The sequence below is a fragment of the Alligator mississippiensis genome, chromosome 13 (genome assembly GCF_030867095.1).
Source record: "Alligator mississippiensis isolate rAllMis1 chromosome 13, rAllMis1, whole genome shotgun sequence".
NCBI lineage: Eukaryota > Metazoa > Chordata > Crocodylia > Alligatoridae > Alligator > Alligator mississippiensis.
In genome coordinates, this window is record NC_081836.1 from 36,372,900 (window position 1) to 36,398,526 (window position 25,627).

At 44.9% G+C, this 25,627-nt stretch overlaps 1 protein-coding gene across 1 annotated transcript; it reads left to right on the plus strand.

Annotated features, from left to right (window-relative positions):
- The first annotated feature begins 532 nt into the window (after positions 1–532).
- On the plus strand, positions 533–24,981 carry LOC109284898 (transmembrane protein 104). The gene is made up of 8 exons (XM_059716733.1): positions 533–655; positions 5,331–5,381; positions 12,190–12,311; positions 15,674–15,761; positions 16,946–17,026; positions 19,356–19,473; positions 24,056–24,155; positions 24,900–24,981. Exons 2-8 carry the CDS (start codon positions 5,349–5,351, stop codon positions 24,979–24,981), a joined length of 624 nt encoding a protein of 207 aa, XP_059572716.1. The 5' UTR covers positions 533–655; positions 5,331–5,348.
- The last annotated feature ends 646 nt before the right edge of the window (positions 24,982–25,627 follow it).

Here is a 25,627-nt window from a genome sequence, read left to right on the forward strand (position 1 = left end):
AGACATTAGCTGGCCCAATATATGTAAAAGTGTACAGCCTCAGCTGGTACAAATCAGTGTAGCAATTGGAGTCAGTGAAGTTATGCTGAATTTCATGAGTCTGAGGATCCATGAGAAGGGCCACCTCTGAAAGAGATGTCAAAGACCTTCCTTTTTCATGTCCTTGTAACAAAGTATGTATTTTGTCAGATTCTAGCAAATCTGCAAATTCTGCTAGGGCTGTGCCATGAGTGCTTCTGCTATGGCCTCAATTTTGTAACCTCTGGGCTGTCAACTGTGTGCCTTAGCACCCATGCCACCCCAGCCCCAAAAGACCCTCCTGTGTACACATGGAGCCTGACCATCCAACCTTCTGATATAATAGGAACCTAGATATTATCAATTGGTTCCTTGCCTTCTTCCAAGTGTCCATTTTAAAAGTTCATTGCGTGTTGCTGCCTAACGAAACACCTTAGAATTCAGAACCTAAGAAATCCCAGATTATGATGCTATTGTGATTGCATCATAATACATTTACTCAGCATCAGTTGGCAATAAGTATTTTAAGTATCCTTAACAGTGTTGTCAACTTTTTCTGAATCCTCAGCGGTGTAGTATACAGATGAGACAGAGTTGCTGCACGAGCATGTGAGGTTGGGGAACAGAATTTAGAGAGGTATGTTCATTCCCATTTTACACATATGGACTTGAATGCTTTAATCTTAACAGTCCTTGTGTTTTCCTACAGTATATTTTATAGGGTAAGTTTCTCTCTACTGTTAGGGGTCTTTCATCAAGCTGATTTCCAGTCCTTGGCTCCTTACCAAGAGGTATTTGAATCCATAATAGTGCTTTGTTTTTTGTTTTTCTGTTTGTGTTTTGTGGGGGGTGGGGCGGGGGTTGTATTAGGTATCTGTCCACTAAGGCCTGGACTGACATGACCAGCTGATCTTGATCAGTTAACAAAACAGTTACCAGATGTGATCAACTTCTGAAACCTCCATCTGTGCACAGGGTGTATTTGGAAACTTCCTTCAGCTACTTTGTATTTCATTGCAGCCTATATCTACAACTCTTCCTGAACAGGACACATCAGAATGCTAAAAGCAGATCCCAATCATTCTAGATGAATTGTGAGGTCCCTTCCAGCCCCACTTTTCTAAGGCCCCTGATGCATGTTACATCTATTGTGCAATTAACTGGTTAATTTCACAATAGACTTAGACATGCTACATGTGCAAAGTAATTGTGACAGTAAAAATGGCCAGCCATAAAAATGGCCAATGAGCTGTAAATCTTTTACTTGAAAAGGGAACTTTCATAGCTGGTTTCTATCAAGCTTTAATTTTTGAAGATGTGGCATGTCACACACAGGCTTATAGTGTTTGGCCAGGACCTTCAGTATCCCAAGATAGACTGATCTGTCTCTCCCCCTCTCTCTCTCTCTGTCTCTCTCACCTCCCCTTCCTGCAAGGGGTCTGATACCTAACTCTGCTTCCTCAAGTCTTAGTTGCAGGATATTTCATGGCTCGTTGCCACTCCTTTCTTCCTTCAACCAGCCTTCAATTTGCATGCTTGTCTTACATGAGGAGATGGGGGGGGGGGGGGGGTGGAATTTTTTACAGAAAACTGTGTGCAGGACAAGCACATGCACACAAGCATCTTGCAAGGAAGGTCCCTGGAGAGTTGAACCCTGCCACTCCTGCCCTCTCCTTCCCTCCTCCCCCCTGCCCTTCACAAGGACTCCCTGGATGTGTGCAAGGGCTTGGGGCGCAGGTCCTCCCCTGGGGAGTCCAGCTGGCATCTTGTTCCCATCACAGATGAAGAGGAATGACAGCCCCTGTCAGCAGCAGTCCAGCTCCCCTTTCTGTTGGAAACTTGCTGTGCTAGTGCTCAAGATGTTCCCCCCCCCCCACCGCCCTGTATAGCTTGCCCTTTGAATGTGAAGCATGTCACTTGGCATGACAGTTTCTATTGAGTGATATTGCCTGTTGCTTGATGGAAGTAACATCTGTCAGGGGCCCAAGAGTGCTACCACAGAAATGGTATTGACAGCATAGGATACTGGCTTCTGTGCAAGTGTAACCCAATGGTGAATGCAAGTGACAGGTCTCCCTTTGTGTAGACCCCTGGAAGTTAGTATTTGTGGTACCTACAGCTTCTTTAGGTAAAGTTTTAGTTTACGCTTTTAGTTCTGGGTATCTATGATTCAATCCTCAGTGTGTTGGCTATGAGGTGAGCCATAGCACATACTCTTTCCTACAATTCTGCCTACCTGTTCCAACAATGCTGCTGAGACAACACCGTTTCCCAGACAAAGACCATAACATGGGGGAGGGGGAAGGTACATGTTTGTAAAACTGCAGTGCTAATGTACTCTAACTATGCAATGTATTACTTGCTTGCTCTAGAATGTAATTCACAGATAATGAAGACTATGTCCCCACCCTGAAGAAATTATAATCTGTATTCCTGGTTGGAGTTTCTGATCAGAAAGGCTCTTGACTGCATTCTAATATCTCTTAATTATGGTACAGACCAGTTTGGCAGTGGGTTTTGGCAGAGGCTGCTATTCCTCATACAAAATTTTGGTAATCAAGATCATGTATATCTTATGTTTTGTCTTGATACTTCTACATTTTCAGTTTTAAAGAATCCCTGACTTACACTGAAGGAAAGAACTGGAAGTTATTTGCCATAAATTTCCTGCAGAAGTGACATGCAAGAATGTTAGACATCTGTTTCCAAATTGTTACGTGGGAAGTATATGCAGATGAAGTTTAAATTTATGTTTTCCAGAAGGTGAAGTTTGATACAGGGTATAACTAAATCCAGCTCTAGGAAGTGAACAAGGCATAGCTTACATAAGCAAGATTAAAAACCCTGTGCTTGCATCAGGTTCAATGAGAATTCTCCAGAACTCAAGCTTAGGGAGCTGAATAGTGTATGGCTGCACATGACAGTTGACAACAAGTGGAAAGATTGGAGTTAACACACCCTTGGGTGCTTTTACTTTTCATAATTGGTTCTTTTTCAAATAACTTTAAGGGCAGTGTAGTGGGAGAGAATGAATATCTCTCAAAAGAAGGTGGAAGGGCCAGCAGAGGTCATCTTGAATTTCTCCTTTCAAGTATTAACTCTAAATAAGGAATTATGTTGCCCCTCTCAAAGCAGCCTTGCTGGCACCCTCAGCTATACTCACTTGAACTACTTACTCCATTAATTACAGTAGTTGAAGATCTAGTTCAAAGAACTGGTGTAAGTGGAGCTGTTCCAATTTATATTGTGTGAAGGTCTGGCTTGGGCTAAAGGCTCTTCCACGTTGTGAAGTTTCACAGTTCACTGGAGATGAGGAACAGCCGGGGTGTGCAGAGTGATGTGATGGGTGTTTATGGGCACGGGGAGGGGGGAAGCTATAAAGGGAAGACTAATCTCATGTGTTACTGACCCTACATATGAGTGCAGAACGTACAATATTCCAGTGACCTTGTGCTAGTGCTCTCACCTAATGGTACTGTAGAGACCTAATTGTGAGCGTGCTATGCTCAGTGTTGGTGTAATGAGATCATACAGAAAATGCTTTAAAATACTGTTTGGCTATTGGTGACTTTTTTTTAGCTTCTTGTTTCTTTCTTATATGCTGCATAGAATGCATAAATAATACTGTGTTATTAAGATGCATTAGAGGATCCCATTTGACCACCTGGAGAAACAGGGATGATGCAGATAAGCTGGTTGGACCAGGGTGAAAGTCTGCTTGTAAGACCTGGAGGGAGGTGTTGGAGGTTATCAGTGATCTCAGGGGGACTGGATTTCATCTTGGGTATATTACTGTGCTCTGTGGCTTCTGGCAAGGTTTTGCTGCTACAGTAATGTATTGTACAGGCAGAACAGTTGGTATTTGTATAGTAAATTGTGCTAACATTCTAGTTAGCTTCCTAGAACCTTTACCTTTCAGTGCCTCAGTTTACCATTTAGTACAGAACATTCTCACTAGGGCATTGAGGCTTATGAGCTGATGAGTTCCAAAAGCACTGGATGAATGGTGCTATAGATGAGAGTATTATTGTGTTCAAGTTGCATGACTTGTGGAATGCTGAAATTCCTAAGCTAGAATGCAGCTGCACCTGCATGCATGCTAGTAGACAATTTCTAGTCTACACTCCTCTTTTAATTTGTAGGGGTAAAAATGTATGCTGTCTGTTTTAGCACGTGTCTTTCCTTTTCCATGATACAAGGACATCATTTCATTCCTTTTGGCACTGAAGTTGTTTGCTTTTCTTTCAGGCATGTTTTAATCTATATATTAAACTTTTGAAATTTGAGCTCATAGCTTACAGTTTGTCTCCCCCATAATGGTGGTTTTATTATACAAAATATCTGCTGGTGACTGGAGACTTGGTACATTTTATTTTTTGTTGAAATATGCTCCTATTGCCATTTTTGTCTGTAAAATTAATGACCAGCTTGTTGACTACCTGGTTCCAGGTGAGTTGGTGCCTCAAGGGAAAAAAACCTCTTGATTATTGCTTTAAGTTGATCCATATCTCTCAACCTCATTCTATTGACTTATACATTTCTCATGCATTTCAACTTCTACCTCCCCATGAATTTATTAATTGATTAGCTCTCTGGTACACACTATGAACCCCATTTTATCTATGGGGACCTGAAATACAGAAAGATTAAGTGACTAGGGCCCAGTTTACACACTATACTTGATTAACCAGCTAATTGCATATTGTTACCCGGCCACATGTTCAATCAATTAATGGTGTGATAAAAGAAGGAACAAGCCACCAAGTTATTCCACAAAAAATGTAGAGTAATTTGTGGCTCCTTACTATCATGCATTGTGATCCTGGGCTCCCCCTGCATTGTCAGTAAGGTGTGATGGGATCTAATTCACGATACCACAATCATGCTTGTGTGGTATGGCAGGAAGCTCAATTGTGTGAATCTCACATCAGGACCCTATTTCACCTTTACCTGCAAGTGTAGAGGGGTCCTAGTTGCACAAGATCTGTGGCAGACGAAAAAACCTGACTCGAATAAGTTCTTGGGTTCCAAGCTGGTGTCTGAGCAACATGAAGGTAATACAAGAGACACTGTATAAAGTGTAGTTTCCTTTTCTTAGTTCTCGTTCACTGTTCCCTCAGATTTCAAAGTGTTCCTGTAGCTACTATAGAAATTCCAGTAAGCCTCATCAGAGCACCGCTTAGCTTGGGGGTCTTGCTGGCGAACTTGATCTAGCTTTCCAGGGAGTAAGTAGGACTTCAATAGTCTTTGTATATTTAATGAGATGCTTGTCCCTGTTGCTTGATTTTTGTTTGTTTTGTTTTGTTTTACAGGACATGATCAAGCAGTGAATGATGGAAGAAGAAAGTCAATATTCACTCATGGTAAAATATTAATGTTCTTTCAAAATGCTTTATTTACACAACAAGGGGATGTTGTGTCTTGGTAATAGAGTTGCATAAGGAGGCATAAAGAGTTGGAATGGGAATGAGGATCTTGTCTATGTGTATGATGGTTAAGTTGCATCTAATTTGACCACGTGTTGTAGCACTGTTCTTTTAAAACTGCCCTGTCTTTACTTTGGTCATTTGTCAGTCCTGAGGTTAATATTAAGGTGAATAATTAGGACAGAACAGAGGGGTCAAGTGACAAATTTTGATGTACACTATTCAATTGAGAAAATTGCCAAGGCTTTAGGAAAAAGCTATGAAACTAAAGGAGTGGAAAGCAGATGACCTGAGGAACTTAGTTTAGTGAGGAAAAGGGTTTGGGGCAGGGACAGAACTTGATTGCAGTCTACTTTGGAATGAATTGTTGGGATTTTGTCTTCCTCTAGTGCAGGGGTGTCCAACCTTTTTGAATGTGGGGCCAGATCATGAACTTCTTTTCACCCAGTGGGCTGCCAGGAGCGGGCACTCGCGCGGCCTGTCCAGTCCGGCCGCAGCTTGGGGGCGCAGGGGTCAAGGGGTGCTGCCTGGCCCTGCCATGTCCTCCCTGCCACCTGGGCAGCCTCAAGGATGCTCCCACACCTGCGCACCTGGGGACATGTGGGGACTCTACAGGGGGGTGCGGAATATACAGGGACACCCCCCCCCCCCCGGGGCAGCCCGAGCCCATGCTGACACCCCTCTGCTCCCTCCCTTCCTGGGGCTTGCGACTCACCACCCCCAGCGCAATGTCTGCAGGCGCAGGGGGATGTGGGGAGGCGGGAGTGGTGCTGGCTTCCTGCCCTGACAGCCACAGCAGCAGCTTCTGCAGGCCCATCTGCAGCATCCCTTCGAGCCGGCATCCGTGCCCCCTGCGCCCGCCTGCCTGCTGCACTGTGACCTGCTCCAGCCTGCAGGGCCAGCACAGGGCGAGGCCGGCATGCAAATGAGGAAGGGAGGGGTGGGGCGAGGAAGGGATACCATGAAATGAGGGGAGGAGAGGAGCTGCACCTTGTCAGCAATGTCAAGCTGACGTGGTGTGTGGGGGAACCTTGTCCCTTCCCCAGCCCATCAGCAGCCATTAGGAAGGTGCTGAGGGGCTGGGGGAGGGACAAGGGGTGGGAACGAAAGTAAACAGCATTTACTTTCGTTTCCCGTTGCAGCACCATGGGCCACAGAAAATGGCTTGGCAGGCTGCATTGCGGCCCGCGGGCCGTATAGATTCATAGATGCTAGGGTCGGAAGGGACCTCAATAGATCATTGAGTCCGACCCCCTGCATAGGCAGGAAAGAGTGCTGGGTTCTGATGACCCCAGCTAGATGCTTATCCAACCTCCTCTTGAAGACCCCCAGGGTAGGGGAGAGCACCACCTCCCTTGGGAGCCCGTTCCAGACCTTGGCCACTCGAACTGTGAAGAAGTTCTTCCTAATGTCCAATCTAAATCTGCTCTCTGCTAGCTTGTGGCCATTATTTCTTGTAACCCCCGGGGTTGCCTTGGTGAATAAAACCTCCCTTCTGTGCCCCTGTGATGAACTTATAAGCAACCACAAGGTTGCCTCTCAATGTTCTCTTGCGGAGGCTGAAGAGGTCCAGGTGCCCCAGTCTCTCCTCATAGGGCTTGTCCTGCAAACCCTTAACCATATGAGTGGCCCTTCTCTGGACCCTCTCCAGGTGATCCGCATCCCTCTTGAAGCACGGCGCCCAAAACTGGACGCAGTATTCCAACTGCGGTCTGACCAGCGCCCGATAGAGGGGAAGTATCACCTCCGTGGATCTGTTCGTCACGCATCTGCTGATGCACGATAAAGTGCCATTGGCTTTTCTGATGGCTTCATCACACTGCTGACTCATGTTCATCTTGGAGTCCACTAGGACTCCAAGATCCCTTTCCGCTTCCATGCCACCCAGCAGGTCATTCCCTAGGCTGTAGGTGTGCTGGACATTTTTCCTCCCTAGGGGCAGCACTTTGCATTTCTCCTTGTTGAACTGCATTCTGTTCAATTTGTCCGGCAGGACAAATTATGCTGAGGGGGAACCAGAACGGGTTCGTAGCAGGTAGATCATGCCTGACTAATCTAGTCTCTTGTAACCTGGTCATAAAAAAAATGCCTGGACGCAGGGGTAGGGGTTGATGTCGTATACTTAGACTTCAGGAAGGCCTTCAGGAAGGTATCCCACGCTATACTGGTGAACAAGTTAAGAGGCTGTGACTTGGATGACTACACGGTCTGGTGGGTGGCAAATTGGCTAGAGGGTCGCACCCAGAGTGTCGTAGTGGATGGGTTGGTATCAACCTGGAAGGGTGTGGGCAGTGGGGTCCTGCAGGGCTCGGTCCTTGGACCGATACTCTTCAATATCTTCATCAGCGACTTGGACAAGGGAGTGAAGTATAGTCTGTCTAAGTTTGCGGATGACACAAAACTGTGGGGAGAAGTGGAGACACCGGAGGGCAGGAAACAACTACAAGCAGACCTGGACAGGTTGGACAAATGGGGGGAAAACGAGAGTTCAAATATTCCCACCAGTGGCTCTGCAATGATGTCGGCCAGTGCCTTCAGTACCCTCGGATGGAGCTCATCCGGGCCTGCCGACTTAAAGGCATCCAGTTCCTCCAAGTGACTCTGCACCATCTCAGGGTCTACGCATGGTAATCTGGTGCCTTGCTGCTGCCTCTGCAATCCCAGTGAGAGCCTTGTCTTGCCCCTCACTTAGGAACACTGAGGCAAAGAACTCGTTGAGGAGTTCAGCCTTGTCCCCCCTGTCTGTCACCAATTGCTTCTGCCCATTTAGTAGGGGTCCTATTCCTCCCTGGGCCTTCCTTTTGCTCCCTATATATCTAAAGAACAATTTTTTGTTATCCTTTACTTGGTATGCCATCCTCAGCTCCATGGTAGCTTTGGCCCGTCTAACTGCCTTCCTACAAGTGCGAGCAGAGGAGGTATACTCCTCTTTGGTAATCTCTCCCCGTTTCCACTTTTTATATGCTCCCCTTTTGGCCCTTAGGCTGCCCTGGATTTCTCTGGTCAGCCAAGGAAGCCTCCTGGCCCCTTTCCCTCTTTTTTCCTTGCATTGGGATCGTCTCCCTCTGTGCCCAAAGGATCATTTCCTTAAGTCACAGCCACCCTTCCTGGGCTCCCATCCCTTCAAAACTCCTACTCTGCAGTGCATCCTTGACTAATCGCCTGAGTTCATTGAAATCAGCTTTCCTAAAGTCTAGCACTTTCACCCTACTAGTTACCTTACCCACTCGACGTCTTATGGTGAATTCTATTATTTGATGATCACTGTCCCCCAGGTGACTACCAATCTGTAGGTCCCCTACCATATTATCCCATGTTGCCAATACCGGGTCAAGTAAGGCATTCCTCCAGTGGGACCGTGTACCTCCTGCATCAGGTGGAGGTCCTGTACGTAGGACAGGAACCTGCGTGAACGGTGGGACTTCGCTGTCTGTGTCTCCCAGCAGATGTCTGGGTAGTTTAGGTCCCCCATGACTACCGCCTCCTTAGTTTTTATTGTCTCCGAGAGCTGCCTCAGGAGCCCCAAATCTAGTTCTTCCCCTTGGTGTGGGGGTCTGTAGCAGACCCCTACCACCAAATCCCTTTCTCCTTGCCCCCCATGTAACTTAACCCACAATCCTTCTACTTTCTCCTTCGATTCCGTCTTGATGAGGGTCGAAGTATATCACTCATTGACATACATCGCAACCCCTCCCCCTTTCTTCCCCACCCTGTCCTTTCTGTACAGCCTATAACCCTCAATATGTACCGCCCAGTCGTGGGAAGAATCCCACCAGGTTTCAGATAGCCCTACTAAGTCATAGGTGTTTTCTAAAAGCAGGAGAGCTAGTTCATCCTGCTTGTTCCCCATGCTCCTTGCATTAGTATATAGGCACTTGAGCCCTGTGACTAGTGCCTCTTTTGCCCCCCAGCTCCGATTTCCCAAAGGGCCCCTTATTGCTTACCTGCTTACTGCTTACCTGTGCTGTATTGCTGGCCACCCCATGGATTGCAGGTTCCCAATGTTCTCCTTCTTCAGACTGGGCTGTCCTTGTGGGTGCCACATGGTTTGGTGGTCCATGGCTTCCCCCGCCCTCATCTTCCCCTCCCCCCGACGAGCCTAGTTTAAAGCCTGCCGGAGGAGATCTGCCAACCTAGAAGAGAACACGCTTACCTTTGGGGGACAGGTGAAGCCCATCCCAACTGAGCATGTCCCTCGTCGTGATGTGCGGGTCATTGTCCAGGAAGCTGAAGCCTGCCTCGAGACACCGTTGCTGAAGCCGCCAATTGGTCTCTCTAATGCAGTTCTCGTGTCGTCTTCCACGTCCGCTCACTGGTAGGACAGAAGAGAATACCACCTGTGCACCGATCTCCCTCAGCATGCTGCCCAGAGCATGGTAGTCCGTCATCAGATGATCGGGGCTTCTCCTGGCCGCATCATTAGTACCCAAATGGACTAGGACCATGGGGTAGTAATCGGTGGGCTTAATCCTGGCCTGAATTATTCCCATCACATCCTGAATCTTTGCTCCGGGCAGGCAGTAGACCTCTCGTGTTGAGGGGTCCTAGCGACAGATGGGTCCTTCCGTACCTCTCAGGATGGAATCGCCTATGACGATTACTCGATGCCTCCTCCTTTGGGTCTGCTTGGATCTCTTGACCTGTTCGGAGTGTGGAGAATTTGGCGTTGGTTCCTCCTCTCCTTCCATCTCCTGCAGGGTCACCAGGGCCTCCTACCTGTTCGCCGTTGGACAAGCCTGCTCTAGTGTGAAGCATGATTCTTCTAGGATCTCTGGAGCCTATAGTAACTAACTACTGACTGTTATCACAATGGCAGGACATAGGCAGTCCCCTTGCCTTCCCTGCTTTTTATCTGTGGCATGTTATTATGTGTTTCAGAGATTGTTTCCTGTAGTTGTGAGGGTTTGAAGTGGTGATTTGGGGAGTTTCTTGGGTTAAATATTTCTGGCAGATGCTGGAGACTGGACTTGATTGCCCAGGGAGGCCCCTTCCATTCCTATATTATAAGACTACAACCACAAGGTCTTGCAGGCAGCACTGTTAGTGCCAGGAAATCGCATACTTCACAGGAAAGGAGAGATGCCAGGTGGGAAGTGAAGCCTGTGTACAGGCAGCAGAGCAAAGGGGTGTCCTTGGTTTAAACTATGGCTCTGCTATGCATGAGATCAAATTAAATGGTCAAAATAGCACCTTCTGGCCTTGGTATCCAGAAAAGTACATAGAGGAAAGCTGAGAAGTCCAGCAGACTCCTCTGCAGTGGCATGTGTATAATTTAGCTGTTTAAAATCTTCTGATTTGAGTCTCTTGAGAGAACGTACATAGTAGATAGGGACATACAATCGCAAAGTTACTTTGGGTTTGGCTGTTCCTCAGTGCTTAATTTTGCAAACTGCATCTGCTTTTTATCCCCCTTTCTGGTGATGTAAGAAGCATAACATCCCAGCTGGAGTTTTGAAGACTGGTCTTCTGAATTAAGTCAGTGTGATACCTACAGCATCACTGAGATAAAGACCTGCAGTCATTTTTCGGGGCCATGCTTTTCAGAGGAATAATGGCTATGGAAATAGTGAGCTCACATATCAATTATGCTGAACTTTGCCTGGGCATGGGGGAATAGAGGAGCGAGATCTGGGAGTGAAACCGCACAATGTGACATGGCACATGACATTTCTGGAGCATGTTCTCAGATGAGGGAGAACAGTGGATGATCCAAGCAGTTTACTTTTCTGCTCAATCTGCCAAGGGGTCTACTTCAGCTGGAAATTAAAATCATGAAGCTACAAGTCATTCCTGTGTGACTAGACTTTTCAAGGTCTCTTTCTAACACTGAAATCAACACTTCTGTTAAGCCACTTCTGGTGGATCATTTGCTAACTAGAAAGGGGGTTGGTAGAGGTCAATAAGAGAACCATACTTTGGAGATAAAATACAGCTTGCATAGAGGCCTCTGACTAATGAAGTTCCACTTTCAGAGTTTACGCAGGAAACAAGTAGTGCAGGCCTTGTCACGGTTCCATGTGAAGGGTGAATTGTGCCATCTTTTCTTATTGGTATGGAATAGGAGGCACTTTAGCCATGTAGTAGTATTCTTTCCAGCCTGCCTCAGAAGCCATACCTCTCAGGAAATGAAGACTAGAACTATGGACTTGTGTGGAATGAGCAAGTAAATAATAATCCTGTTAGCATCATCTCAGTCATTTTTCCTTCCTGCTCCAAGATACCCTTTCAGCAGAAAGGACTGGGTTGAGGGTAGTGGAGAACCTCTAGCATGCTGTCATGGATGCAGTGGCAAAGGAGGATGGTACAGGCGAACTCTGAAGAGATACAGGTTCCCTGTGAAACCCCATGATTCATGGCTTTAGGTCTAGGGATAGACACTACACACAAACTGGCTTAAGTTTGTGTGCCTGCATGTGCCTGAATTTCCTCAGTCCAGGGGGAATATCTGTGCAGTTGCAAACAGGTTCAACTTTGCAGGTTAGACTAACCTGCAAAGATTGAATCAATTCAGGCTCAGGCTTTTTGAATGTCTGTCCCTGGCCCAGATGGTCAAGCTTCACAGAGGATGGGGGGATCCCTGAGCCAAACCACATGAGGGACTTTAGAGATTCCAGTCCCCAGTGTGGACTATTTCATGCTGGGGATAATTCACCCTAATATTTGGGTGCCTTACAATCACGTTCTTGCCTCCTGCTTTGGCCCACATGTGCTTTCTTTGTTTTCATTCATGTCTCTCTTGGTTTAGGTGGGCATGATGTACTTGTTTAATGCAATGTTTGGACTTGGAATCTTAGCCCTGCCAAAAGCCTTTGCTGATGCAGGCTGGCTGACCAGCAGTGTTATCTTGGCATTCGCCATGGTGATGAGGTACAGTATATGGAAACACTTTCTAAAGTCTGTCCTTATTTTAGAGTGCAGATACTTCCCATAATATTGAGCCCTGGGCTGATAAGATGTATACAAAGCATTCTGTAAGTGATCTGATACCTTTCTTAGATTATGAGTTTTTGAGGCTGGCATGATTGTCATTCTTCTGTACAGCATACAGTGTAATGTGGCAAAACCTTTACTGGGATTGCAGATTATTGCTTGTCAAAGAAGCATAAAATAATTTTTCTTTACCGATTTATTTTTTTTCATGGCCTCAGTACAGATGAGCAATGCGCACAACACAGTGAGTGCACCCGTTTGCACATGCATACAAGTGCTGGCACCTTCAAATCAGGTGCTGATGTGCCTGGGTTGTTGATTTTACATTCCCAAAAGCCTATTTAAGTGCCTTTGCAGAACATGTTGGCTCACTGTGGGGTTGTTTTGAAAGGATTCTGATCACATGGCACTAAAAGCATTCATATGTCCAATTTAAAAATTACTCCAGGGAAGGGAAGTAAAAACACTTTCAAGATGAAAATTCTTGCCTGTGCTGCACATGCTTGAGGAGGCAGAAGCTGGTCTGTTGTACAAGGAATAAGGCCCTAGTTTGGCACCCTGGACTAATATGGACTGATAACTGTCATTGGAAAAAGTATGGCTCTGTCTGGTCACCTGGTGAAGCAGTATGACTCTCCCTTCAGGATGGCCAAGGGCGTGACTACTCACTACTATCATCATCTGGCAGGGTCCTGTTGGGCTGCAGATATGACAGACATAGAACAGAGTTTGCAACTTTATTGCAATGAGCTCTCAATTATTCTGAGCATTTTGCAGTTTTTTTAATGCCTGTACTGTCACAATACCCCTGTGAGGCAGAGATGTTCTGTATAGCCTCATTTTGCAGTGAAAAACGGGTCCAGAGAGGATGAAGGCGCATATCTTTGAAGGTATGGTGTCAATGGGAATTTGATGTTTAAATGCCTCTGAGGATCTTGGCTCAAGTGACTTCACAAGGTCAGAAAAGATGTATGCGTGGCGGAGCTTAGAAATGAAACTTGAGTTGGGATGGGTCATCCCCTTTTGGCTGTGCAGCACATGTGCAATGAGCTTTATGAGTTCACTGGCTTGCTAGTGCAGCTGCTGCTGGAACCACTGCTTTGGCATGACTTCCGCCCTTCCCTTTGCCAAGTTTGGTGTGGGGTGATCTGTGGTGTTTACCCCTTGGATTGCAGAGCTACACCAAAGCAGCAGGTTTGGCAGGAGATAGAGAGGTTCATTTGTGTATGTGCTACAAAGTCAAAGCGGGGGTGTGACTGCACCCCTTCACCATGAATCTGCCCATGGACTGGGCCACTGGACCTTCATTCTTCTAGTGACCAAATCTTTGCAATGGGCCTGTTGTAATATGGCATTGTAATAGGATGGGGAGAAAAAGTTCTGTGGTACAGACCTTTTTTTTTTTAACGGGTGCAGGGAGCTCTGTTGAACCACATCAAAGCTAAAAGGAAGGCCATACTTTGGTCATTGTTCCAATGTTTTGTCCAGGCTTCCAGACTTTTAATTATTACATTAAGACCCTTGTTGGCTTTGAGTGGGGTTTTTTTTCCTTTTCCATGAGCATAATAAGCAACCCTAAGCACCTCCTTGTGTGCTGTATCTTGCAGGTAGAATTGCTCTCTTTCTTCCTTTAGATGAAAAGAGATGTAAATAGATATTTGACATCTGAGATCCAGAAATCTGGATTGGGAGCTTGTAAAAATGTCCTGTTCTCCTACACACCTGGTACCTACAGCATAAAAAAAATATTCCTTAAATCATACTGCCATCTAGAGGCATGTGTGTGAGAGAACCTTACAGACAGCAAACACTACACAACTTGAAATTTCCCTAGCTCAGTTATTCTCAACTGGGATGCCATGGCACCCTGGAGTGTTTTGATGTCCTGTGCATGGCACCTTCAGGCAGCCCTGAATGTTGGCACTATTAGGTGTGCAAACATGACTCACAAGATGAGATAAACCCAGAGATTTCAAATAGGAATCCATAGTGTTAAACACATTCTGGCCTGTTGTGGTCTGTCTTTGTTTTGTGCCACAGCCTTGCTATATAATTATCTGTAGTTAAAAATTGAGTGAAAATTAAGAGTTTAGTGAAGGGTGCCTGGAGACTAAGAAGGCTGAGGACCACTGCTGTAAAGTGTGTTTTACGTTGTGGATGGAATTTACAAAGTGCCCATTCCTTAGTGTCATTCCAGGTCTGCTGTCATACTCAGGGTACAAGAGCAGAATAGCACTTGACATTTAATCTTTTTCTGTCCTTGCTGCTGCTGCTTGAGGGAGACAGAGCTTCATACAGCCATAGTGTGTATTAATCTGGCTCTCCACAAGGGACTGTCCCATCTCTATTACAGTCCCCCTAGTACAGCCTGTGTAATGGGTATAGAGGACCAGGACTCTGTGATCAGTTTATAACTGCAAACTTTTAATGAGAGAAAGCTGAAAGATGTGAATGGGATGAGGTGTCCTGTGGATAAGGCACTGGAATGGGACTTGGGAGACCTGGAGTCAAGCCTGGGCTCTGATGACTTGTTTTGTAGATTTTTCTATTACTTGACTCAACCATTTCAACCGCAAACTCTTTAGGAAGCAGGGGTGCTCTGCCTTTGTTTGCAAAGCAGCTTGCACAGTGTGGCAAATCAGTCTCATATTTGTGTGTTTCTGCAAATAGGGACAAAACATGCTGCTCAACAGGGAAATATGCCTTGTGAACTCTATTGGACACAATTCTTTGTTCCACCGGCATGCTGAAGAGTTCTTTCCCCATGGATAAACAGTCTTGGTTTCAAATACCCACTTGGATTAAACACAAACTAAAACCAAAACCTCAAGTCTGATTCCCACCTGGGAAGATGGAGGCAGTTTCGGATTCAAGTCTGCCCTTGTGGATTTGCCTCTAGATCAGGGACATAACAACAAAAGGACAAGTCGGGTATTGCTGAAATCTCATTATCAAACAAAGCCAAACCCCTTGAAAGTTTTAAGTCTATCAGAAGTAACCCATGGTCATATTTCCCCATTCATTAACTTTTGGATTACATTCAGGATTCATTTAATTGAAGGCAATAGAATTAAAATGGTGTGAGTAAGGAAACATCGGGTCCTTAATCTTGCCAAGAATTAACCTGGATTTCTGGTTCAAAGTAAAATGAATTTAGAAAAAGATTTAAGCTTTAATTAACACATCTCTGTTAAAGATGAGTGAACATATAGATTGTTAGAGCTTTTTGCAGTCTGTTGTTGTAAGTGAACTAAATACTCAATATTCCAGAATCGATGCCTATCACATTTCTTCCCCAGCTACATTACTGTGACCTTCCTAATTGAAGTAATGGCCTCTGCCAATGCACGAGTAGTTTGGAACAGGAAAAGTGACAGCTACAAAGAGGTAGGACCCTTGGTTCCATACTGTCTTTCATGTATTATTTCTCAGGTTAAATTAGTGCCCCCCCGCCCTCTCTCTCAATGTGCACCAGAAGGCAGCAATAGTGTTCAAACCAGCAGCCTCCAACTCTCTGCAAGACATGTTTTTAGGCCTTGTTTTTTGACTCTTGATTTTGTTTCCTTGTTTTAGTATACATGGGCACCAAGGCCACTCCGATGAGCGTCTGAGCCGACTCAATTGACTCTTGGAGCGTGGCAATTGCCGCATTCCAGCAGCCTCCTGCGTCTTGCATATCAGCATCCCCACACTTAAAAATGGTGGCAGGGGTGCTTGAACTAAAGCTCGTCAAATGAGCTTTAGTTCAAGTGCCCCTGCTGCCAATTTTTAAGCCCTGGGATGTTGATATACGAGACGTGGCGGTGCCTTAGAGTGGCTCTCGTATCCGTTTGAAAGAACCCCCCAGTGTCCAAAATTGCTGAATTTCAGGTTCTATTGCAAATGTGATATTTTTTTTCCCCCCTTATTTTAATTTCAGTCCAAACTTATCTAAATTTTGCCCATTTTTTTGACCAGCTGTACCTAAGAGGGAGTCATAAAGGGGAGTGGTTAATAATTTAAGATTCAATTCAAGATTTTTTGGGCTCTTTCACAGACTGTGAGACTTCAGGTAAGTCACTTAATCACTTTGCCTCAGTTCCCCCACCTGTACAACAGCAATAAAATTTTTTCTCTTGGCCCATCTTCTCTATTTAAATCATACGCTCTTCTGGGCAGGAATTGTTACTGCATGTGTGCTGTCCTGTGGCTACCACAGTGGACACTACTCTCAGCGGGGGGTTGTAGGTTCCATTGTGATGCATGTAACCACAATCACAGTGAAATGTGATGGTCCCCACATTTTGACGGATAGGCCCTCCCACCAACACACATGAGACTTAAGTATAATATGTAAATTGCATACGGCCATGCCTCTCATAGCTAGCTACTTGCTTGTGTAGGTGACAAGAAGTAGGACTTGAGTAAGGGTTGAACTGAGCACTAGCTTTGGCAGAATGTGCCAGTAAAGTTGCAGTAAAGTGAACATTACAGAGCTACACAGATTTATACCAGCTGAGGATTTGGCTCTTACCTGATATATCTACTGCCTCTGCAAAATGCCACTGATCAGAATTTACCCTTCATTTTAGAATGAAATTAAATTGAAAGAAAATATCCTTGTGCCTGAGAAGAGAAGAGAAGAGCCTACACACCAGAAGACTTTTTACTCAGTAAGCTTCCTTCACTGAGAATTTCATTTTGGGTAGATTATGGCACTGCATGCATTATCCTTTATTACAGCTCTGAGGAATCTCTTTGTTATAACCATTTCAGAAGGCTCCCATCCTTTTAGCAGGAAGCACTCTGTAACATTCCCTTCAGAGCCTCTCGCTGCTGTTTCCTACCCGGTAAAGGAACAGTTCTGTTGCCTACCAAGACCAAAAACTGGTACTATGTTGCCCACTGATGAAGGACATGGTGAGCCCGCACCATTTTTGTGTATATTTCAGTCTTTGAATTCCAATTCAGCTGCAGGAGGGTCAGTTTAAGTTAGGTGAGCTCATATGCAAACATTGCAACAGATGTCATCCCAGATATAGATAATCTAAGGTCAGTGGTGTTTTGAAAAACATCTAACTGGTGATGCTGAATTATCTTGAATGTATGTACATTCTCAGCTTGATCTAAAGTCCATTCAGTTCTATGCAAAGAATCCCATTAATGTCAGTGTGCTTTGAACAGGGTTCTTTGCTTTTACCTGTTGATTGGATCTTTGAGAGTGAATTATTTAATTTAATTGCATGAAATCCATAGTTATCCAGGATTTAATTAAATACTTTTCATCTTAGATATTTTTTCTTATAGGGAATTAGTGATTCTACCTTGAATGACTTTTTGTGATCCATAGTATTTACAATGCGGGTATGGTATTTTATCATAACCAGGGATCCTGGCTTTCTCCATTTTAAAAATTTCAAATTCTCTCATAAAATCCAAAATTCTCTGATTTCCCATCCATGTTTTTCCATGATTAACATGAAATGCCACTATACATATCAGTATCAATTGAATACAATGTTTTATTGATATAGTAACAATTTTAAAGCAGTTTTGAAGCCTACCAGTGCCTCAATCATTATAATAAAATTATTTCTAAATACCTATATATTTTGGCATTTGATTTTGGTTTTTTATCATAGAAAATCAGAGCTCCCTGGACAAGCTGCCTGTGGCACTCTCTTGCTCTCCACCTGGGCCCTACAGCCATGCATTTGTGCATCATCCAAGCCCCACTCCCACCTTCAATGTGGGGGCCTCAATCTGCCCTCCCCTGCCCACCCCATAGAATTACCTGCAGGGAGCTGTGGGAGCTGCTCTCCACACTGTCTGGCCGCCATGTCCTTGTGTGCATGCGCACATGCATGCAGCATCCCTGATCACACTCCTTCCCCTCCCCTGAGCCCCAAGCAGCCCCTTGCAGGCTGGAACTCTGCCAGCCTGCAAGGGGGAACCTTCTGTTTCCCACAATTTCCCCCTTTAAAGGAGAAAATCTGCTTTTTTCCATGGTGAACTGAAAACCCAGATCCCTGATCATCATGTGCATATGAAAAATTGTGTATATTAATATTGCCACTTAAGATGAAACTCTTTGGCTAGTAATAAGGCAAAGTGAGGGTTTCACTGCAGAGGTCCCTGAATGGGAAATATGAAGTACAGAGTGGTCCCTTAAGTAATGATGTAGGATTGCCATCAAGCCACCTTCTCTGCTGCAATGTGAATCCCATTTAATTGTAGTAGTCTGTTGTCTCCAGCCACAGTGAAGATGCCCCAGCTGCACATCATCTGGAAGCAGACTCTCTGCAGATTGATCAAACAGCTGCTGCAGCTGGGTGGGAGAGTGCCAAGTCAGCAATCTTTTCAGGGTAAAAGCACTCCATTGTCCTACATAGCTTAGCTGTGCATAGAAATTTCACAGAAGGCCTTTTTGCTGGGACATGTTGGAGCCAGAACATGGGCTCTGTGAAGCCCATAACATCTCAGATCCCACAAAATAGAAACCTGCAGAGATGTCCCTTCACACAAATTTCAACAAGTCAGCTAACTTTGTCTGTATCCCTAAACAATCATCTTAGGAACTCCCTTGAAATCTTTCTAGCTTAGTGCAGAGTAGTGTGGTAACAGGAAACAGTTGTGTCTGGGGAACCACGGCAGCAAAAATCATTCTGCAGGCAGTCAAAAATGCTGTGAATTCAGTTTATACCTACAAGAATGACCATTACCAGTGATGACACGCACATTATGGGCTATTATTTAGTGAACATTCAATAGTTCCCTTCCTGATCTGTGGGAGCCTCCAGCCAGATTAGGACTTAGAGCCTCAACACTACAGAAGGTCCTACCACTTGAGCTGTCCAAGCTTCTACAATTCAAGATGAAAAAGCATCTCTTAAAATAGTAAGCTGTAGTGGATTGAAGATGAATACGACACCAACTCTGCCAGTGTGCTACATACAGTACATATGATCAGAAAACAGTTATATTCTCATGTTTCTCTTGAAGGAATTGTTATCAAAGTGCCTCTGCTGCTGTTACCTGCCAGACGATCCTAAACCAAGTGTGTTTGATATAAATGAGCTGCTCTCCCTGACTGATTTGACAAAGATGTACTTCAATACAGGTAGGGTTCTTGAATTTCTTTTTCATCCCATTTTACTTTGGAACTGGTCCTCTGAGAAACTTAATGTTGTTTTGCTCCTTGTTCATCTTAGAATGGATCAGGATAAGAATGTGGCAGCCTAGTTTGTTAATGGTTTCTTCAGTAGAGCACTCTTTCCGTTCTAATTACATTTGTAGTTAGGAAATAACTGTCTATAAAAGCTGCTTGTCAGTGAAGCACTACACAAACCAAACCACTTTCTGTAAGTGAAGTGCCTGCAGAATCCTATAATCTGTCTGGTGCAATGCCCCCCTTGTGAATTTTGTTGTTAGATATATGGCCATTGCTTCCCTCTCCTCATGAGGCTCTCAGCAAAATCCAGTTACATTTTATTGAAATGCTGGGGGGAAAGTACCTTTCATCCATCAGAATACTCTGATGTTTTGACACTTTGGATTGTTCAAAAATATTAAAACTTTTAATGGAGAGATGAGTTCTAGGAAACGTTGGAAATATTAAAACAGTCTGTTTTGGACCAACTGCCTGAGCTGTCTCTGCCTTGTAGAACTGTAGCTCTGAGTATCTTTGTGCTACGTTCTCTCCTATGGGTTTGCTCTTTGGCTGGACTGTGCATCACCTCCTGTGATGCACTGTAGTCTTTGTGTCTAAGTCGCCATGGGATTCGCATGGTGCACTGCCTTTCATAGCACTTTGAGCCTCTTCCGTAAAATGTCCTCAGCGTTCAGAGTAATGGGAAATCTACTCTGATACTTGCCATTGTAAATATTGTTAGTTCAGTGATTAGTAACATTTTTGGATGTAGCTTTGATACTCCATGAATGTTACTTTGAGCAGTTTTAAGCTCCATTAGAGATGATTCCCATGGCTATTGTAAGAAGACCTGCAGAAAGAAATGGACAGAAAACATGGCTGCTGATAGAGCATCTGTATTTATGATTTCCAAATGACAAAACAAAGCATTGTTGAATTGATGTAGAGGATAATATGACGTTAAAAGCAGGGAGGCAGCATCCAGAAATATTGCTTGCTACACAATGCTGAAAGACAGGGGTAATATTTCTGTCTAAGCTTAGGCTGACTTGATTAATCTTGCTTCAAACATCAGGAAATCTGAGCCATAGTATATTACATACAAGACATCTTGCATTGCTTCAGTGAGCTGTCTGCTTCCCAACTTCAGATGAAGGACTTTGCTGGTAGCAGTCAGAAAAAACACCCAAAATGCAAGGATGGCTGAGTAACATAGTATCACAGGCCTGTTATACCTACACTGGGAGAAGAAAAGCAAGTTTGGATTGAACAGTTTTGTTCTTCCTTTAGGTGTAGTGATCCTGGACCAGATCCTCAGCAGTTCAAACTGATGTAGGTCGAGTAATTGCAGTGCATGTAAATTGTTTCCTACTCATTGGGGCACTGATCCATGCATAAAATAGACACTTCTGCAAGGCACAGTATCTATAGGCCCCCAATGGGGGCAAGTTTTCAGTGTAGCTGAAGTGAACTCAAACTGCTATTTTTTACGCACAAGACATTAAAAGCAAGCAAAACTGAAAAATCTGCATTTAACATTTTATTACGTAGTTGATTTACCCATTGTGCTAATATCATCCCCATTGCTGTAATATCTGAGTGCTTCAACATTTTATGCAGATAAAAAATGCTCTTCAATCTCTGAGGTCAGGAAGTAGGATTGGGAGTCAAACCATGGAGAGACTAGGAGTTTGTCTACACTGTCGTGGGACAGCTCTGCAGCAGGGGCTGCCTGAGTATGCTCCCCTGTAGCCTTGCTGCTATGCTTGTGGGTCTGGAGCATGCTAGCAGGAGTAGGGGTAGAGGATGCTCAGGAATGCCCTGGGTGAGCTGCACTCCCACTGACACATCAACATGTGTACCCTAAGGGTGAAGGGCCAAGGTGAAGTTGTAGCAGAGCTGAAAACTGAACACGGGTCTCCTAAGCAAGTCCCTCAAAGGCCCATCTTTCCATCTTAATACACTTCAATACACCTTAGATTCATTCTGTTTTTTTGCCATCCTCAGAAATTAGCCAGAGCCTGGACTGCTCCCTGGGTTTAGCTTTAGGATTACAGACCCATTGGCTACAGTAGCCACCCCCCTGAGTGTCTGTGAAATGTCTGAAAAGCATCAGTATAAATAATGTGGCTAAATGGGACTGGGGACAGGATGGCTTTCAGTACAAGTTGCAGGTTTGCGCTTGGTGCCAGGCCGTGTTGATGAGACCAAGTGTTGCCTTCGGTCAGTCTGAGCGCTCCTCTGTTGGCATTTCACTTCATAGCCACTGCTTGCTTGGCCTCCTGGTCTTTGAGAGGGGCATGTTGAGGAATTGCCTTGCCCATGAAACTTCTCTCCAACTCTGCTTGTCTCCAATAGAGGGGTAGTAGGGATAGGAATTGGGGTGCAGGAGGGCAGAAAGTCAGGGGTAGGGCATTATGGGATTGTTGTTGGAGGACTGCTTGTAGTCGGGGTTGAAAGAGTTCTGGAAATGCTACAACACACAGGGCAGGCTGGGGCATGGCTTTCCCTTGGGTCTAGACTGCAGTGGAGAGGTGGGGGCTCAAAGCTCAAGGTTTATAGTGTACGTGGTTGGTGGGTTTGGGCTTGAGGGCATCAATGTAGCCACAGTCATAGTGGTGAGGAGGCTGCAGAACTGACTTAAGTCTTCACCTTGACTCTGTGGCCTTAGAGCAATATTCTGAGTCCGGGAGGGTGAAGGGCCAGGTGCTCAGCTGGCAGAAGGTAGAGCAGTGTATTCACCATGGTGAGATTCAGTCACATATGGTTTTACTCAGGCTGCTACCTTAGTTCCCTGGTGTATGAACTTCTGATTTATAGTTCTATACCCATATTTGCCTATAGCAGTTTGCTATAACAGTTTGAATATAAATGTGGCCCAACTCAATGCCCTCTCTAGAAATGTGGGAAAAAGTCCCTTTCATGTCCCAAATAGGCAATGCTTGCAAAAGAGAAGAAACACAGTGCTACTTTGGGAAAAGAAAACATAATGCATCAATAATATGCAAATACTAAGCATAACACTATCTTGGATGGCAGTCCTTTGCCTCAGTTTTCCCCACTTTCTGGTGTGACTAACCATTAGATAAATTTACCTTTGCCATTTTGCTTTTCCATCTGCCGTGCCCCGCTCATTGTGTTATCAGGAATTATTGAAGCCACGTGATCTGGGCATGTACAGAGGCAGGTTCACCGCTACCTGAGGGGACTGGGAGTGGAGTGTACTTTGGCTTCTATGAAGAGATGCACTGCTGCTGCTTCCATGCTGGCTCTCCACACAGCCTGATCTAGGCCCAAGGCACCACCACCATCTCACCTACCCATTAGTGATTACAGCTCTATTCTTAGGGTCGGCTGTGCCATGCTCCTGTATGGCTATATCTTATAACCCACTGTCTGCAGCTGTAATGTTGTGTCAAAGCTCAACTACCTGCCCTGGTACTTAGTGCAGTGGTTCTCTACCTTTTTAGGTTCAGGGCACCCTCAAGACCTTTATCTAATTTGGCATCATGTTGGTTGAGAATCACTGTTATATTGTTTCAGCTCTCCACAGTGGTTCTCAACTGGGGTGCAGCCGCAGCCAGGTGGAACTACCCTGTGCACTTTGTGCACAGCCAGGTGAGCCTGAAGCAGGTAGCTGTGCTCACTATTACTTCAGCCCTTCCTGGTCTGACCCCACACACTCCTGGAAGTGGGCATGTGGGATTAGGTGGAACCATTCTCCATGCCTCTGCTTCTGGAGGACTGGGAAGAGCTGCAGCAAGAGCAGGTGAGCCTTCCTGCTTACGTGGCTGTGCACTGAAGTGCACAGGGCAGTTCCACCTGGCTGGAGCAGGGGCAGTGCCTGTCCTGCTGCACCCCTGAAAGGGTCCTATGGCTCAGCTGAGAACCACTGACTTAGTGATTCCAGTTATCCATGAGTCCAGTGATAGAGAAAATCTGAGAACTGTTACCCTCCCCGCATTGTTTTTCATCACCACATACTCTGTCTCCTCAGCCAGCTCTTAGTGATTTCAGCTTTGGTGATAGCAGGGTGAGACAGGAGACAGACTCATCAGGTCTACTGTTGTTAAGTTCTGCTTCCCCAGCAAGAGGAAAAGTGACATGCGGGGCCCTTCAACAGAGTCGAAGTTACCAGGTGGATGCACCTGTTTTACCTCCCCACCCTGTGCTTTTTGCTCACTACCTTACGCTTTGAGACTGCCCTTGCCTTAGACTTATTCAGTACAGGTCTGCTGCCTTTTAGTTGCATTGGGTGGGTGGTCATTTATTGTAAGCCACTCTGAGCCTTTTGGATAGGACAGGATATAAATCTAAATAAGAATGATTTACCTCAGTACACACAACTAAAGTGAATTTTCATTCAAATAATCGAAATGTTTGCACTGGCATAAGGGTCGTTGCCCATACAGATGAGGGTCTGCTGATTTGATGTTTTTCCAGTTCCAGCAGATCAACAACAGATGACAGGAGAGAGTTCTTTCACTTCTGTTCCCCAGACCATAGGGCTACATCAAGAGAAACTTTCACGCTTTCTTATTTTATTTTGCAGTTGGAGACCTTTTGAGTCGGATTACATTGATGCTGGGTATTTATGGATCACTGGCCATGTTCCTGACCATGGCTCCCTTCAGTCTTGCAGAACTCTTCTGGTCAGTAAAAAAATCTTTTAACATTAGGAAAATGTTCTCCTTAGCAGCAGCTTCAGATGGCATCCATGTTAATAAGGCCCTGACTATCCTGCCTCTGTGCTGAGCTTGGGACTACCCCTGAGAAACAAGCCCTGTTCACTTTCTGCTAGGCCAGAAGTTAGGCAGCGTAGAGGGCAGAGAGGGCCTGAGCATGTGCTCTACACCGCGCACACGACTGACTTTCAACCTGTTGATAAAAGGTGTCTAATCCTACCTACAACATCAGCCATTCCAAAATCATGTTTCAGGCTCCCAAAGTCCTGAGCTTTTAAAGAAACAATAACTAATTCTTTTATTTATCTTCTGAACAGGAGTTGATGAGTTTAGCGATTTACAAGCAATCCGCAGCAATGAATACTGCAAATGTTTATTTTAATTACGTGGAAACTAAGGCTCATAAATCATGACATGGGTGCCATGAGATTGAAAAGGATCTTAAAGGTCATGTAGTCCAATCCCCAAAGCTATTTCCTGAAAGGAATTTGAACCCTGGACCCTCAGATAAAAAGTCGGATGTCCTACCAACTGAACTATTCAGGCTTACCTGAGTCTAAAATGAGGAGATCTGAGAAAAATTACTAAATGTTGTGGCTTGTGTAATAAATTGCAGGTTTTTTTCAGTCTAATCTATTTAATTTTGTTGCTCATGACACAACATCTGAATGCCTCAAAAAATGATACTGATTTCTCTCCTGTCCTTTTTAGCCAACAAGAGACAGGCCGTCACCAACAGGAATATTCCTTGGAAATTTTGGACAGTCTAGTTGAAAATGGACTTGTTTTGTAGCTTCATTATGACTTTTGCTCCCAAGATAAATGGGAATAAGTCTCTGCTTCTTTGCAACCTTAATTGATAGTGAATGTTAGAAAATGGGTCAGATATAATGCAAGCATAAACTTCTGCATTGATTTCAGACTTGTCAGTGATGGGTCTGGCTTCCAGCCCTTACTTAGTGATCTTATTCCAAGGGATTCAGGCAATGGCTTGTAACAGCCACAGTAAGAAAAAATTGTTAATGTTGTTGAAGGAATTCTAACAACAACAAAAAAAATCTAAGCTTGTGATACTTGGAGAGACGGTGGGCATGTCTACACATTATATTAATGCAAAACAATAAATTCTGGTGAAATTTTGTGCCGGAGTTAATTGCTCCTAGGTACAGTGTTTATACATGTGCCCAGGACCACAGCACATTGAGTTGGAGTGGCACAGCCCCATCTGGGTGGTGGTTTCTTGGCCCTAGATCAGGCTGCTCCCTTCCAGCTCAACGTGCTATGGAGGAGCTGGCTGGGGCATGAGGGTGTTAGTTTGGGGATAACTAGTGCCAGGGTGGGAATACATGTCTGTGGGGCCAGATATGGGGTGGGACAGAGCCACAGGCAACTTGTCTAGGGGTTGGTTGGTGGGCTGGCTCCCTGCTGCTGCTCGCAGT

Bases quoted from the DNA above. Each gene is read 5' to 3' on its own strand.
- LOC109284898 (XM_059716733.1), top strand. From the start codon at position 5,349: ATGATGGAAGAAGAAAGTCAATATTCACTCATG. The intron at 15,762-16,945 runs GTAGGACCCTTG...CCTTCATTTTAG, and splicing joins AAAGTGACAGCTACAAAGAG to AATGAAATTAAATTGAAAGA. The intron at 24,156-24,899 runs GTCAGTAAAAAA...TGTCCTTTTTAG, and splicing joins AGTCTTGCAGAACTCTTCTG to CCAACAAGAGACAGGCCGTC.